The sequence below is a fragment of the Strigops habroptila genome, chromosome 11 (assembly GCF_004027225.2).
Source record: "Strigops habroptila isolate Jane chromosome 11, bStrHab1.2.pri, whole genome shotgun sequence".
NCBI lineage: Eukaryota > Metazoa > Chordata > Aves > Psittaciformes > Psittacidae > Strigops > Strigops habroptila.
In genome coordinates, this window is record NC_046360.1 from 25,656,877 (window position 1) to 25,674,171 (window position 17,295).

The 17,295-nt window shown below is 39.8% G+C and overlaps 1 protein-coding gene across 1 annotated transcript in view; it reads right to left on the reverse strand.

Moving 5' to 3' along the window:
• IL17RD (interleukin 17 receptor D) overlaps positions 1-6,695 on the reverse strand; it is a 52,747-nt gene extending 46,052 nt beyond the window's left edge. The window contains exon 1 of the mRNA XM_030501909.1: positions 6,498-6,695. Coding sequence (XP_030357769.1) covers positions 6,498-6,629 — 132 coding nt within the window. The 5' untranslated portion in view covers positions 6,630-6,695. The remainder of the gene's footprint in view (positions 1-6,497) is intronic.
• Between the last annotated feature and the right edge of the window lie 10,600 nt (positions 6,696-17,295).

The following is a 17,295-nucleotide window of genomic DNA, read 5'->3' on the forward strand; positions in this document are numbered from 1 at the left end:
AGACGGGTTAACACACCAGGTACCAGCTTGCCTTCGAAGCAATTTGTAAGACAGAAAGCTTGGCAAAGAGACCCACCAAAAGCTGTGTTAGTAAAGGACTCAGCGAAAACTCAGTCACTGATACAGAGTCATCTGATCTATCATCACTATAAAATCAGTTACTCCAACTCCTTTTCAAAAACAAAACTCAGGCCCCTATCTATACACATGGCCAACCAAAAAAGTCTGTGTTCAAAGTGGCCTAAGTCAGACGTAAAAACACTGCTGACAGGCTAAAACCAAACCCCGTTAAGAACCTGCAGTTATAAAGTATTTATGAACGTTACAAAATACAGCATGAAGAATTTGTATATGCATTAGAAATAGGTTTCGTGAGAGTTTTCTGAGTTTTGGTGGTAAACAAGAAGTAATTTGTAAGGTAGAACACTTGATATACATAGACCCAGAGAAAACTGAACAGCCACTGTAGTTTATTAAGATAAATTTCTTAACTGCACTTTCCTCTGTTCCTTACTATTTACTGTCTACACGGTTTGACTCACTTCCAAAAGTCACATCAGCTTGTTTTACAGCAGAACACCCACTTGATAAGGGGCATCTTCTCCAATCCACAGAGGCAGGTCACCAATACTTCTTTAAATCCAGAAATGTCACCTTAGCTATGATGTTGAAAGTACAATTTATTAAGTAAAATAGGTTCAAGCATGTTAAAATACACATTTATACCCTGGCTTGGCTGGCAGAATTCTGGATAACCAAAGTGACAATATTTAAGTTTCTGTTAAATAAACATTGCAATAAAACAACAGAAGTGAGTCTATCCATTACTGACATATGCCTGTACTCACTACTTTAATAAGTATATATCTGGTTAAAGTCTTCATGAGAAAATAATATAGAATTTTTGGGTGTCAAGATGGGTGACTCCTCCTGAGGAGAGCTGGAAAAGCCAAAGAGCTGGATAGTGCAACAACTGTAAAATATTATATGCATGAAAGGATAAAACCCTTTTTCAAGTTTGCACTTTAAAATTTTGATCCTTAAATAAAGTCTCACATTATCACAACCTAAAATTAAGTACTTAATATGTACTGATGTAGCCATAGCTCCTACTTGAAGTTACTGTAACTTGCACTTCCATAAAATGATTTTGTATAATTCACATGGGGAGAAGGATGCAATAAATAAACATCCATGTATTTAATATAACTTTTATATCTTTTCTAGGTGTGATGTATTTGTGAATAACGTTCATTTTTAAATGCAGGAACAACACATGATACAGAAGCATCAGCATTAACCTAAAGTTTCACGAAAAAAAATTGTATTTAAATACACTTCACTATGTTGGTAGCAGTATATGTAAAAACCAAAGAAATATACTTTAAAAATAAAAAAGTATTTTTACTTTTAAAAATGGTATTCAAGTTTAACAGTTCTCTGGTAATGCTTCTCACTCCTCTTACCTTGTTTGCTTCTAAAAAAGCATGCTGAATTTATGGGTAAAATTCAGCCTCGGAGCAGAATTAAACAGGCAAGCTAACATCAAAGCTTTGTTTCATCATCTTTAGGCTGATCTGTTGGAAAGGACAGCTGGTCCTTATTAAACACCCTTTAAATGTTGCAGTTTTAATTAAGTAACATCCTTGTTATATTAACATTACCAAATAATTAACTAAAGAAAAGCCAGCATCATCTAATCAAGAGCTTAACAGCTTTGCACCAGTGGACTATAAAGTATTAATCTATTAAAGCAGAACTTGTTCTTAAATAAGTGTCTCAAGTTTTTAGATTACCAAGTGTGATACTGCAGTTACTACACTTCTACTTACTCAAAAGCAGATTTGGGGGGGAAGTAAGGCAGTGAGTGGAGTTCAACATCTAAACTAGGGGATATGATCTAGAGAGGAAATTAATCAGATCTGTAACAGTCCTGTGAGACTTCAGCTGCAGAGACCTTGTTAAGTCATAGAATCATAGAATAGTTTGGGTTGGAAGGGACCTTCAAAGGTCATCTAGTCCAACCCCTCTGCAATGAGCAGAGACATCTTCAACTAGATTGCAAGTCAACAGCTTATGAATTAGCATCATATTCAAATTTCCCAATTTCACACAAACATGCAAGGGAATAGACATTTTGTTAACACTGAGAGGTAGTTTCAATTGCATAAACAGGTTTACGCCTCCGTGATTTTGTTCTCTAGGTGGTGTGTCTGAATATTATTTCTGAAAACCCAGTATTTAAACTGTATAACCTCAGAGTTCCTGAGGAAACATTCACAGAACCATAGAATCATCTAAATAAGCACTCCATAAGCTAAATAAACACTTCGTGCCTTTTTTAATTACCTTTAATAGGTAGGTGATCATCAATACTTTCTGACACTGGTGTAAAAATAGGGTCACATTCTCTGCTACCTTACTTGATAAATGAAACTTAAAAACCACCAAACCTGGAGTGACCTTGAAGCCAAATTCTAAGTTAAACAAAAGTGATCCAGCTGCCTACCTGCATGACTGACCATGCTTACAAAGCCTTGCACTCCACATATTGTATTATATCCAATCAGAGAAACGCACTAAGCTTTAAATGACACATCGAATCAATTCTAAAACACTATCACATTCTTCTATAGGCCAGAGGAGAGAAATCTATTGATTCTAAAAATTCCTAAGAAATGGAGGATACACAACTGCTGGCATCTGGTCTGCAGAGCTTTCAACCAACTCTGGAAGTGTTAGGTTAAAGAACACCCTGATGGCAAACATTAACACCTTGCACCACGCTTCATCTTAGGTCTGTGTTCTGGGCAATACCCTTTACAATTTTTAACTACTCTGCAAGAGAAAAATCTGATTTTTTTTTTTTAACTGTTAGAAAATAATAATAATAAAAAAGGGAGAAATTTAAACTTTGTTAAGTTATATCTTACCATTTTACAGGGCACTTTTCCTCTTAAAGTTCCCAAAGCATGTATTTAGTTGGGCAAATTACTTCAGTATGACCTAGCCCTGTGCTTAGAAAATCCTGTAGAGAAGAATGAGTGTGTGCTGGGAGGGATGCTTGAGGAAATAAATGTAGGGACATTGCAGCATGAGCCTAAAGAATAATGAGAAAGGCAGAGCTCCAGATAGTGGAACAGCAGGAAATGGGGATCTTCAGAGTCTGCTACGAAAGAGAAAAGGAAGCTCCTTAAACAAAGATGACACAGGGAGAGTTTCAGGGGAGAATGCTCGGGAACAGAGAACCCCAGTACTTCTGATAAGCTTTGCTTAGCAGAGCAAAGGAAGGTACAACTCTGCTAATGTGGGGGAATAAGGTGGGTGTTTGCTAAAATGCTGTATTATTTATTCTTCCTCATCATACAGTCTCATTAAATTCAAGCTTTATACCGAACATGGCTCAATGCCAGGAACTTCAGAGGAATTAAACACATGAAAAAAATTACTCATGTGTGCAGTCCCATTAGAATCTACACAACAACTTGAGAGTAAAGTTGCTCATGTGTTTAACACTGAATAAATGAATCTGAAATATATTCAAATCAGAGTCCCAGCCTGTCTTCTCTGTACACTTCCTGGCTTGTTTATAGGATGAAAAAAATTCAGAGACTGCTTTTCCAGAATAGCTTCCCATGTGGACATACTTACTCCAGATTAAAAGGGGCCCTTCCCTGATTTATTTTTTCTGGATAAAGGTATTCATATGATGTAGTAAGGCCATGAGTATGGAAAGACTATCCATATGGAAAGCTACTTTGTAATACTATTCTGCTTCAAGTGAACCTTAATCTGAAATAACATCCAATGTAGAAATACATTAAAATTTCTGTTAAACATCAATGAAAGAAATCCCAGACATGGGAAAGTCAATCCAAATTCTAAAACCTTTAAATCACTGAAATCAGTGATAATTCTTAGCAACAGTAACATTAAGTTACTCATCCTGCTGTTAACTACCTTCCTGCTGCAGACATATGTTGAGCTTGCAAGACAAATGCCAGAATATTACTAGAGAAGGTGATTAATACAATGGAAGTGGTTAAAAAAAATCATATCTAAACACTTTAGCTTTGAAAACATTAGCTATTAACAGTAATGTCAGAAGCTATGAACCAAAACATCAAATACTTCCTCATCACGTTCTTTTAATCAAAGTCCAGTAATACATTCTCATCAAGTCAAGCTTCTACTGCTACAAAATATTGAGGAAACGTAAAACTGTATTTTGTAGAGTGAAATGCAAAGGTGCATTACTGTATAAATGTACCAGGGTGGAACACAGATTTTCAAAAACAACAGTTAAACAATAAGAAAGAATCTTCGGGGTGGGGAGTGCACCACACAGTCACAGTTTTAGCAGAGGAAAATAGCCAACTTGAGTGTATCTAAATCTACGTACAAACGCCCAGCTATCTACAACTTATTTCCCCTTAAAAAACTACTAAAAGTTAACTGATACTTTTCTAGATTGTTTATTTATGCCACTGAGAATTACCTCAATTCAACTGCTTCGATTAATGCAATCCAGACATTTTTACTTTCTCTATAAGGAAGGTTAAGATTTATTCATGCCCTTAACATACATTAATTAGACACTACTTATAAATAACCTGCAATAAGAATATCTATTTGAATAGGATACAATCACTTCAGGGCTTGTGTCTTTTCAATCAGTCAGTGTCCCTGCAGTGTTTAGAGTGGCAGAGGGGAAGTGGCCTGTGGTTAAACAGAGGAAATTCCAAGGAATTTTAATAGAGCAAATAGTCTCTTTACTTCCTACAGGGTACTACTTCAAAGGCAACCCTGCTCCAGAGCAGACAATGTGTTAGAGGGGCCATCAGTCATTTAATAGTATGTCAAGTCTACTCAAAACCTACATGCAGACCAAGATAAATAGCACATAACTGAGACAATGGGTACCATCCTGCAGTCATTACTCTAACAAATGCTGCCCTGCCCTAATTATGGAGACAATCATAAGACAGACTGGTATTACAAAATCAGACTATGAAGTTATAACTAAACAGTCAAGATATCTAATAAATTGGTGAGTAAAGTCTGAACTTGAAGCTGAAAATACAATAAAACCAGAAAAAAGTACACATATTTAATAAGCTAAAATGTTACATACATCGTGAGCAATCAAGACAAAGCGGGGGTTAAGCTAATTGGAAAGTGTGATTTTTGCTGATCTAAGAGACAGCCAAAATAATTAAATTCAATTAATTGTATTGCAGTACATTCAGGTTTCATACACACAATTATATTATGTAAGCGAAAATAAATCCAATACAAACTGCATCTGCATATTTCTACAAAGGCCAAAATACACTAATCAAGTGTTATGACTTTTAATAGCGATAATTTACTTGATAGCTGACGCAAAACTTGACAGAAACATGCACAGCGGTGGTTACGAGCCTGTGCAGCACCCTGCCCACATCTGGTGAAACATACAATAGACACGCTGCGCCAAAACATTTTATTCCTCATTCTTTGTTAAAAAGACCTAACAGGGGAATCTAAACCTTAAAGGAGTTCCATCCAACACCAAGATTCAGATCTTACGCTTTATCAGGGTTTGAAGTTTGTTTTTCGACACTCTTTTACACATTTTCCAATGCTTTCCCCTTATTAAACTGTGCCCTACAAACTTCTGAACTGTGTGTTGCTGTAACGTTCTCAAAGGAGCTGATCTAAGACCAAGAAAATCCTTAGTGACAGTCTAACAAAAAGGAAAAGCAATGAAAGTCAGTTCTGTTCCCTCCAGTTCCTGGATCACCACGCTTCAACTACGCTTGTAATTACACATCGGGAAAAAGGAAAGAAAAAAGAGCACACACAGAAAAACACAACTCGAAAGTTATTTAAAAACACACACACAAAACAAGAGAAGCAAACAAGAAAAGTCTGACAGCAAAACACACCAGAAATAGGAACAAAAGGCAAAGACCAAGTAACAAAACGTTTATCACCTTCCTCCCCCTTTCCCCCTCCCGTAAATTTCCTACATCCTCTGTATAATGATCAGGCCTGAAGCTAAGACCCCAAGCCGGCCTCGAATCATTAAAATAACAAAGCCCAAGCGATCGCTTTTACCCTCGCAGCGCAGGTCGACCTAAGGAAGGGGAGAGCTGGTGGCGAAGGACCTGTCGAGTGACTTTTTCGCACCCCCTGGTTGCGGGCTGCCTCCCTCCCCCGGGCGAGACACCCGCACATGTCCCTTCCCGGGACACGCCACCCTCTCTCCGGGCCGCAAGTTAACGAACTACCAGACGCAGCCCCTCGGGGCAGCTTTATTAGTAGCCGAGGACGCTTTCTCCCCGGTGGCAGCCTGCTGCCCCCCGGGGCCATGCCCACCCCCAGCGCCGCTCCCGGGTCAGCGCCCGGCACCCGAGGCTGGCAACTCTCGGCATCCCCCTCACACACCGCGCTCCGCGAACGCGGCTGCCTGAGCGGGGGCCCGAGCAGCAACAGCGCTCCGCTCCACTCACCCTCCCTCCGCAGGCTTCGGCCGCTGCCCCCCTCCTGCCGCTGGCTCCTCCAGCAGCCTCAGCGGGCTGGTGGCCACCGAAACAGGCGACAAGGGCGAAGAGGAGGGAGCCGAGCTCCAGCCCGCCTGCCATGGTGTGTAGTAAGCCCCGCAGCGCGCAAGCAGCCCCACAGCACTGGGGCGCAGGGGCCGCTGCCGCCACTGTGTGCATGCGCGCCGCCGGCCCGGGGCGGGGGGCTCCTCCCCGCCTGTGGCCGGCCGGGCCCCACCGCCCCCCGCGGGACGGCCCCTCCCCGGCCCGGGCCGGGGGCTCGGCAGCAGCAGCGGTTCTCACCGCCCTTCCGCGTGTGCGCCGCGCTCGGTATGCGGGGCCCCGCTCCTCCCGACCGCATACGGCTTGTGCCCCCTCCGGCAACATAACGGGGGTACCAGCACTTGGCGGTGCGCCCCCGGCCTCTTCTTCGCGTGTGCGATACTGTGTTACTGTTCCCGTCACACCCCGCAGAGCGGGGTACGGCTCACAGAAACCTATGGGTTTGGGCTTCACTCACAAGCAGGAAAGAATCGGTGCTGCTTCACTACCGGGACTGATCTTCGCGAAACCACAGTGGTACAGCTCAAGTACTCAGCACCATCAGGGCCACTGGCCAAAAATCAATCATAGACCTTTCACAGTTAAAGAGTAATGCATTCGATAAAGTCAGACGAGATGGAGGAATATACTATCATAGAATCACAGAATGGTTTGTGTTGGAAGGGACCTTAAAGCTCATCCAGTTCCAACCCCCTGCCACAGGCAGGGACACCTTCCACTAGAGCAGGTTGCTCCAAGCCCCGTCCAACCTGGCCTTGAACACTGCCAGGGATGGGGCAGCCACAGCTTCTCTGGGCACCCTGTGCCAGCGCCTCAGCACCCTTGTAGTGAACAGCTTCCTAATATCTAATCTACATCTCCCCTCTGTCAATTTTTCAATTTCAGTTGCAGAAATGCAACAGAACTTCTGTGTAGCAATAAATACTTCAGCTTTTTCAGTTGGAGTCTCTACAGTTAATTTTGGCATTATATGCTTTGACCAAAACATTTTTAACAGAAAATAAATCACATTTCTAATAAATTTCAAATGCAACTACTCTGATATGTCAGTGAATTCTATCAAGTACAAAGCCCTCACCTGAAATTCTTCAAGTCAGGTAGGAGAGAGAAGCCCAAGGCTCCTCTGAAGCACAGAGCCACAGCATAACTCAGCTTGGAAGGGACCTCGGGGGCTGTTAGGTCTAACCATCTGCTCTAAGTAGGCCTAACTTCAGGTTTAGGTCAGGCAGCTCAGAGCCTCATCATATGTCACCTTTACACATCAATTATTTTTGATAATTGGAATAAATAAACTCCAATTATTTTTGAAACTTTTGATTTTAGTGCATTCTGTTGCTATGATTAAAGCCCAATCCTGATGGAATAGGCAAATCCATCAGTATAATAAAAGACCCTATAGTTTGGATTACAATAGTATGGAAAAACACCACTAAGCCACGCGGTTGAAAGGAGACACGACCAGTTGGTAATTTTTAAACCCGCGCTGGTTTCCATCCTTTGTGACTACTGCAAAAATAACACAATAAAACTCTCAACTGCTTGTTTAAGTTGATGAATCACAGTTACCTTTGAAAACAGGTTTGTGACTTCAGGATGGCTGTAGCCCTGCTTTGTGATACGAAAAGAAATTAGATTCTTGCCATTGCACGTTTTTTAGCACAAATTGGAGATTAGGCTGTAGTCCTTTTAAGGCTCTGGGAACAGGGGATGCTTATTTTCCATCTCCATTTCCTCTGCAGGCTGGAATTCTGAAAAAAGGGGATATTAAAACCACTTATTCTGTAGGTGGCATTTCACTGACTTGATGTTTTCTGAGGCCAAGTATGTCCCAGACCGGAATCAAAGTCTAGCACATGGTTTTTCACTGTACACCATCCACTTCTGCTTTACTGCCTCCTTGCATTACTCAGAGGTGACCAAGGAGGCTTGAAAACTATATAAGCCTTTTTTTTTAACCAAGGCAGGCTGTATAAAAGCTGTGAACAACTAGTTCTTTCGTGTTTTGATGCATTACAAAGGACAAAGCAACACAATATCATGGCTAACGAAAGGAAGACGTGCAATTTCTTTACAGGACAATTAACATCTCTGCTGCCCATAACCACCTGTGACAAGCAATGACTCCTTGCTGAACACATCGCCATTGATCTGCAAACAGATCTCCTGATTTATGGGGAAATCCATTTGGCATTTTCTGTTAGCAGAGATCGAGGCTGCTGGAGAAGCTGAAACTTTTAAGTGACAACTCAGAGGAAAATTAGCATTACCTGTGCTGGGGGTGCATTAGCCTACAATGATTTTAATATAAACAAAGACAGACTGAAGAGTGACATTTCCCAGGGAGCAGAATAACTGCAGAACTCTTGGCTACCACTGATCACACTGGCAGCACCCAGCAAAATGATCAGTCTTATTTCCTGAGACCTCAACTTTCTAGCACAAAGCAAAGATGCTGACAAAACCAGCGTGGATGCCCCTTTCCCCGTCGTTAAGTTAAAACCAAAATGACACATCTGAAAAAAACTATCTGCATACTGCGACCAATGTCCAACTTACTGCCATGAATGAACTGACTGAACACAGTATTTCATTGCTTAGTATGTATTCAGAATAATTTCCATTGCAATCTTTTGTGGGAAAGGGTAGGGGAGAGGTAGGAATCAAATGACAGCAGTTAACATTTTTAGCTAGATTCTCCGAAATGCTGCTAGCTAATGGAAGGGCAAAAGTGGCTGTGGGGACTCTGCTTTCCTGTAGGCTCTTTTGTCCTTTTTACAACAGTCTCTTGTTTCCAAATAGTATAGAATGCATAATATCCAAAAGTCATGGGTATCAGTATCATGCATTCTGCAGCTGGTTTTGGTTGTCACTCTACCTTTTTTGCTTAAAGCTAAAAACCTTTTTTTTCTTCCCCTTTCTGAGCAGCTGTTCCCAGATGGAGGGGACAGTGAGAATGCAGCAGTTCCTATAAAAACATGAAATCTCATGTAATAAAAAGGTCTGATAATATGGTTAAAGTTTCCCTACCAGGTTTTTCTGCCGCTCAGCAAAATTCCTTCTTAGACTTAGAAGTTGTATGCTCCATCCCTACTTCATACGTCTAGCACTGAAACCTCTCCCAAGAGAGAGAGGCTGACCTTGACTGCAAAGGAGTTAGGAAAACCACTCACTTTTGGGCCAGAAAGCACACACATCGTGCTTGTAGAAGTCTTCAGCTTAGTCAGACAAACACGACTAGCGCAGTATCACACTTCTGTTACAGATAACCACCACCCACTGTTAGGAAGTGAGGATGAGCTACGGCAAACCAAGCAGATAGAGTGCTCAAAGATCAGCAGCATCTCAGAAACCTCTTACAGGTCTGCAACCACAAAGTATCATCTCACTCTCCATAAAAGCACAAATAAGATCCCAGAACAGAAAACCCACAATGTGAGGGTCTTCTGGAACCTCATCTGGCAGATACTGGAAAGCAGAAAACCAGATCTTTTGAAAATAACTACTTATACTAAAGTATAAGTGGTTATAAGTACATATACTAAAGTCCCACTGGCATGGGGATGGTTGACCTGTGGAATGAACATCTAGCATAAAAGGAAGAAAGATCTTCCAGTATCAAACATTAAGAATAAAATTAGAAAGTGTGAAAAGGATGTGGACACTCTTCGCAAGGGCATGAACATTCCCACCAGTGTCAAGGGTCTCCAAAATTCTACTCTGATGGAATCTGCCATAATTTTGACAGGTCTGGCTAAGCTCAAGTGAAAGATTTTTCAGCTGGTAAGACAGTGAGCCCAGGCCATAAAAGTGAATTGAAATTTGAATCAAATCTATCAATTGTTATGAATACTTCCCTTGCTCAAGGCAACTTTTAAACCACTAGGCCTTGAGAAAAATCCTAAAAATTCATGAAAACACTGAGTTCTGAAAAGAAAATCTGCATTACTAGTTTCATTTTATAGATGGTGACACTTAAGCACGGAGTCATAAAGATGCCTGCTTTCATGTCTTGCACATATGCTCCAGGCTAAACCAGTAATTAGATTTGGAGTCAGGAAAGCCCCTGCCCCCTGGTAAGACCAGAAAAGACCCCTGTGTGTAGTGGGCTTTGTTTTTAATTTGCTGCTTTCTGTAGACACACACTCTACTTCCTAAGGTCATCCACTACCAGTGGGTGCTTAAAATAGTGTGGGTCATGGAGCCCAGATCCAGCCTCCAGAACAATTCCATCCAACTGCCTGCTTCTATCTTGCGAGTGGCAAGGAGCACAGCATGCTGTCCTGGCAGCCAGCTGCCTCCTGCTCTCTCCAAACATTTATTGGCACTTCTGGAGTAGCTGCTGCTGTGTCCAGATGGGACTTGAAAGTGCAATTAGATGCATGAATTCTGCTTTGACACTGGCAGCCACCACTTCTATATCCAGATGCTTTGCAACGAGTCCTGAAATTGAGCACCCAGTCCGTAGTGTGGACTAAGTTAGAGCTTACAGAACCTCCTGTAGTGTACTGGCAGTAGTTTTTCTCACTGCTCACTTTTTATGTCATGTTTCTCAAGTCTATCTTCAGGTATCTGGGGATGTTTTGAGGCGTGTAGAGTTCAGAGTGAATGAGGAGTGAATGATCTTGTGACCTTTCTGGATGACTTAATGTCTCCTACAGGAAATTGCATTTAATGACCAAGGAAGTTTCAGTGCTATATTCCTAAAGGTTCAAGTTAGCATCAGATGGAAGTTATGGTGAAAAGGAACTGACTGAAATAAACCAGTCATTATATGAAAATTACCTCTGATGACCGTCAAAATAACTATTTATCAGTGATCCACAGATGCAAATCTTCATATAATATTACCACTCCTCTGACCGCAGAGTTCTCTGTATTGCACACAGGCCAGCTTGTTCTGCTGGCAGAGAAAGTTGCAGTCAGATGTCAATTCTCTGTATTTCTGTTTTGTTTTGCATCTGTTTATTCATATGAATATAATAAAGGAACAGGCACTTCTCAGAGATCATTCAACTTATTGATGTGCCACCAAACACACTCCTGCCTGCTCCAAAAGTGCACTGCATTGACTCACTCTGTGGCCACATGTCGTTTCAGAGGGAAGAGGGAGCAGGGCAGGACTGCATCTTTCAGCAGCAATCTTCTGTTACACTGGATTAGGTGTAACATGAAACTACACTTTTAGAGAGAAGTAGATTTGTGATGCAAAGAAAATTCAAAATTGCATGGAAGAGTCATTTTTCAACAAAGATTCTGTTGAACTAGAAATATGCCAAACCAAAAACTGCATCTCCGAAGTTATGCATGTTTTATTCTTTAGCAATAACTGAATAATTTTTAATGTCAATTTTAAAATAGTATTTTTCTGCAACATGGGCATTTGATCTTAGCAACTATGAAAAATGCCAAGCAAGATCCCCACAGTGCAGTCTGAATAAATGCTAGAAATGTTAATAAAGTAACATTTTTACAGAAGTTTCTCAGTTTCACTTCTAGTCTCAACCCTTTCTTACTACAGCACAATACTTTAGACAGCTTGTCATTTTCCTGCTGCAGGGAAACACGGGGAGAGGGGTGGAGGCACAACCCTAACCTGATTTAACAGTCTGTTCTGAAATGCAACAGCATCCTGTGGCAGTGTCTGCAAAATTAATCCCAGCACGCTAAGGGACCCCTCACTGAGCACAACCTGCCTTAAACCCTTTCCCATTTAACTGAGGGAGAGCTATTTGCTCAAGCACTTCAGGATGACATCATTTGTTATTTGAGGCCAAAAGCTAAGGGTAATGAAGGGTAAAGAAAATGTTTTGAAGATTTTTGTAATTAAAATGCATAGAGACACCAGTAACAGATACAGCTACAGAACAATAGGAATAGGGCTGGAAGAATTAAGGGAAAAAAAAGAATCTACTCTTGTGAAACCATTGTGGAAGAGGATTGGAAAACACTTTGTCAATAGCACCTCATTCTACTCCCACTAAGGGAAATGCACAAACAAAAGAAAATACGAAGGCTGAAGCATATGGAAATTGTCATTATTGCTTATATGGTGGATACATAACAATATTTCAGAGAAGAATTTGAAAATATTTTATAGGAGATTTACAAAAGAATCCACAGTAATTCTACAAGACTGGGCTAAGAAAAGAGAGGAATGTCCCTGAGGAATGAAGCAGTTGGATCTCAGGATTGAGTTAGCTGCTTATTTTTGCAAAGAGTAAGATAAATACGCAGATAATAGGCTGATCAAACTCAGTGAACAAGATTTGTTAATACTCGCATAGAAAGTCAATGCATGTTAATCTAAGCTACAATTGATAATTATGATTTGTTTCCAATTAGATGCTAATAGTAACAATCACTGAAAATACCAAAAAACCCCCCCCATTTATGATAAAACTGGTTGCCCAGGACCATATGTTTGCAGAGGAAAGAAGGGAAAGAGTGGATCCATTTTCTCATTTAAACAAGAATGTCTACAAGAAAAGGAGATTTTCCACATAACTTACATTTCACAGAAACAGCTAACCATAGCCAACTGCATTCTAAGGCAATGCTGATGCCTCATCAGAATGCTTCCCTATGACTTTTTTCTCTGTCAAAATCGATTAAAGCAATTTGCACTTATATTGTCAGATAGGCACATCCTATAGCACAGAATAAGATGCTGTTCCAAGTGAGAGAATTGCCCTTCAATGTATGCCTCATATCCAACTATCTATCTGGTAACTTGGAAACATTTGAATCAAGAAAGAAATTTTAGTTGATACTGTCACATTTTTTAATACTTCATCCTGACTGAACACTTTGAAATGCAAGAGAAATAATTAAGAAATGCACAGTATTTAAACAGCACAAAGTCATTTCTTCTCCTTCTAATGTGATAAAACAATGATAAATGGAGTCTGGTGGTAATAAGTGTTTCTGCATGGCAAACGTTTGCATTGTCAACATTGTCTTTATTATCACAGATGAATTATGTTAGTAGATGTTGCACCAGAAGTCATTCTAAGTTTTACATAAAAAGGAGAGGGTCTTTAAGAATTACTGTCTACTTTGTCAAATGCTTTCTGGAATGTAAAAAGATTCTGCTGCCATAAATTGACTATGTTGGGCAGCCTACACATGTATTCATGAAAGCAGCCTAAGTTAATTCAGAGGCAAGATTTTCAAAGGTTGGCTGCCCAAAACTGATACAGCTAATTATTAGTAAATGTTCAGACTGCCAAAAATGTTGAGCACCCACCAATTTTCACTAGATTCAATATTGACCACGAAGAACTTTTGAAAATCAGACCCAACGTCAAACATTTCTATGCATATACAACATAAATTTGGTCATAAAGTCTGTACAACAATTCAAATAGGCAGTTACACCTGCAGGCATTTTGCCCACCCACAGCCTAACTCATGACTGCAGGTTTTCCTAAACCTTAAACATGTAGACGTTGTAATTATAAAATCTAGCCACAAGAGGGCAAAAGCAGCCCAGCATTTTTGTAGGCATTTCATATACAGACTCTTAGCACTGTTTCAAGATTTATTAATTTGAAGTCTGATTTAATATGAAAAAGCCAAGTGTTTAAGATGCAGCTAATATACAGCCAGCAGTCTTAAGTGCAGAATATCTTATCTGCTACCTTCTTAATTTCCTTAATATGGTCATTAATATAAAGAGAATTCCAAGATATTTAGGAGTATTATTATTAGGGATGCAATACAATTCTAAATATTAGGAGTGTGAAATCTAGCGTTAAAAGATATATATTGATTTTCATTTAATAAATAAAACAGTGTTAAAAGAGCAAGAATGGACTAGAGAAAAACAAGGTACAGTAAGTTCATGCCAAGGTTTCACATTAATTTCTTTTTTTAAGATCACAGTGAAATAACGAGCTTGAAACACATGCTATATATGCAATTTTAAATCAGAAAATTCCCAAAATTTTATAATGATTAATAATAAAACTAATAATGTAGATAACTTTTAATGAAAAGAACTATTGTATACCACCAGCTAACTTTTGTCCTTTTGCTCCAAATTGCACGAGGTTAAAGAGAAGAGTGACAGTCAACACTCATTGGGCTCTCCAGCCACCACAGTGGCAGATGAAAACCTGGTTTAGGAGCTAGGAAAACACAAACCTTAGACTGTAAATCCAAAAAGAAGGAATGTGTATTTCCCTCCAAATCCAGACACATACAGATCCTTACAAGATCCCAAGCCATAACTACACCAAAGCCTGTGTATCCCTAAACATTTCTGATCATATTCTTACCTCATTGCTAATAAACAGCATCTTGCAAAAAGAGGTATTAGAAGGCATTCAATTTATGGCTGCTTCTTAACTCAACAAATATATGATTAGCTTTCTATTTTGCTAGTCAAACTAAGCAAGCCAAACTGCAATGCTAATGTTCAACATATCACTTCATACTTTCTGAGATTCTCCTGATTTGGTCTAAGAAAATACTGCTGGCCCACACCAGTACCATTTTGGGTGCCAAAAATATAACAACCGGTCTTCCACATTTTCTGTCTAACCTTTCCCGCTCATGCCATGCAAGTCAAGGGACTATTCCTCAGCAAAGGAATCTAGAACAGTTGCCTCTTCTACAGCCCTAGATTCCTCTCCCTCACTAACAACCCTGTTTGCCCATTATTGCCACGGGAACTTCCTTTATAATGCAATCAGATGGGATCCTGCCCCCTTGCCTAGATGCTAAACAGCCCCAACTCCCTTATAATGATCATTACTACTTTGTCTTTTTACTGTCCCATTGTCAAAAAGGTATATGAGATGTTCTAAAGAGCGCTAATAAAAGTAACAGAATATGATCTTGAGTCAGGAATAACAGGACATGAAATAATAATTTAGGTCAATCACCATTGTTCAAAAGTATTTTTGAAAACAAAATATATTTCCCATCCAATTATGTAACATTAATTCCTTTATGATGAAGGGACAAAAAGCATCAACCTAACAACTGACAGGTAAACTAAGGGAATCCCAAGGAATAAAACCAAGAACAACAAAAAGTTATTTTGCAACCAGTTTCTAAAAAGCTTTGATTTCATGATTTCCAGTTAACCCTGGGAGTTAAGTGTTTAAAATTAGCTTAATTTCATATTAGGTAAATGGAAAACGTTTGCTAATGATTTTACGCTACTACAGTGCAAGTCTTGTTAAATCCAGTCCCATAAATGCTGGATGATTTTTAAAGCCACATTTCCTTATAATAATGTTATGAGCACAGCACTGATCTTCTCCCATACAACTATAAAAAGACCTGGGTTTTGTTGCTTTAGAAGCATTTTCAACACAAAACTTTGAGCAACTAGGAAAATGTACATGCACCCACACATACCAAGAAAATTATAACATACAGTTTGCTGGTGTGCTAGAGCTTGCTATTTTTATGCACAGACTGGATAAATTAAGTAATTGCATATTCAAAGTTTTAAATGACTTTAATGCATGGTGTTCTAAATCTGGGCTTTCACTGTAAACATTGGTAATTTAAAGACTAAGTCTTAAACTACACTTTTGTGTGGGCTGCAAGTAATAACACTACAATGGAACTTTGGAAGCACTGGCTCTTTGGTATAAATTAATTTGAATCTGCTTTTACACCATGAGCATAGTTCACCTTTTTTAGACAGCATTGGGCATCACTGGAGTTTGTGGTTAGAAAGTTGTTTTTAAGGTAGACACACTAATTAAAAGAGCATCAACTTAAACCTGCTGAGTTGCAGCATCCCGGTTAGCATCACAGGCACAGGACCTGTTTCAGGAAAGCACTACTAGAATGTGTAAATGCCATTACAGTCAATGACAGAAGCCCATTATCAAACTGACTCTAGCCCAAATTGCAGCTGTTGATGGATGATGGATGTTGACATAACAGCTTGCCAATAGTAAGAGTGAGAAGTCTTACAACTAGCCAGGTTTATTTGCTAGAACTGTTTTTCACCATCCTAATAAATTTATCAGCTTATCACAGGGTCAAATGATTACTGGAGCCAACAAAAGGCAACATGGCTGGAAGGGAAGGAGGTTGTGGCTTCACAAAGCTTAAGTCTGAATAGAAACCAGGAAGACTGAGACTTTTCTGATCACAGTTCTGAAGGATAGATATAGACAGAAACATTGCAAAGCAAAGTATGCAAAATTGGAGTGGGACCAGAGTTCAGCATGCATGGTGGCCTCTTCCTGCTGTAGTCCCATCCACTATTGTTATGTGGACTGGCTGTGCCCGGACAGATAACATTGAGTATTATGTCTGCTACCAAGCTAGCCCATAAAGCTGCATATTATCAGGAAGTACAAGAATAGAAAATCCTGTGAAGTCCAGCCTAACATCTTTTAAGATGGAAAATTAAAAACAAACAAACAGCTGTATTTGAGAAAGTAATGGCCACAATTTAAACCCATGCTGGTCCAAGCAGGTATAAATGTAAGGTTAGAGGTTAACTTGTTGATGCATTTACTTCAGGAAGAACAAGCTAAGCCAAGATGAAGCAAATAATGCAATTATGCTATTAAACCTTTTGCCCCTCAGCACTGTGTGCAACACTTTTAGTATTTTACACCAATCATTCTTCTGGTAACAGTTGCTAATTGAGAGCTGGATACCAGGGCTGGTGCTATTATTATTCTGCTACTATTCTACTCCGCTTAAATTGCTCTGTCAGGCTTCCGAC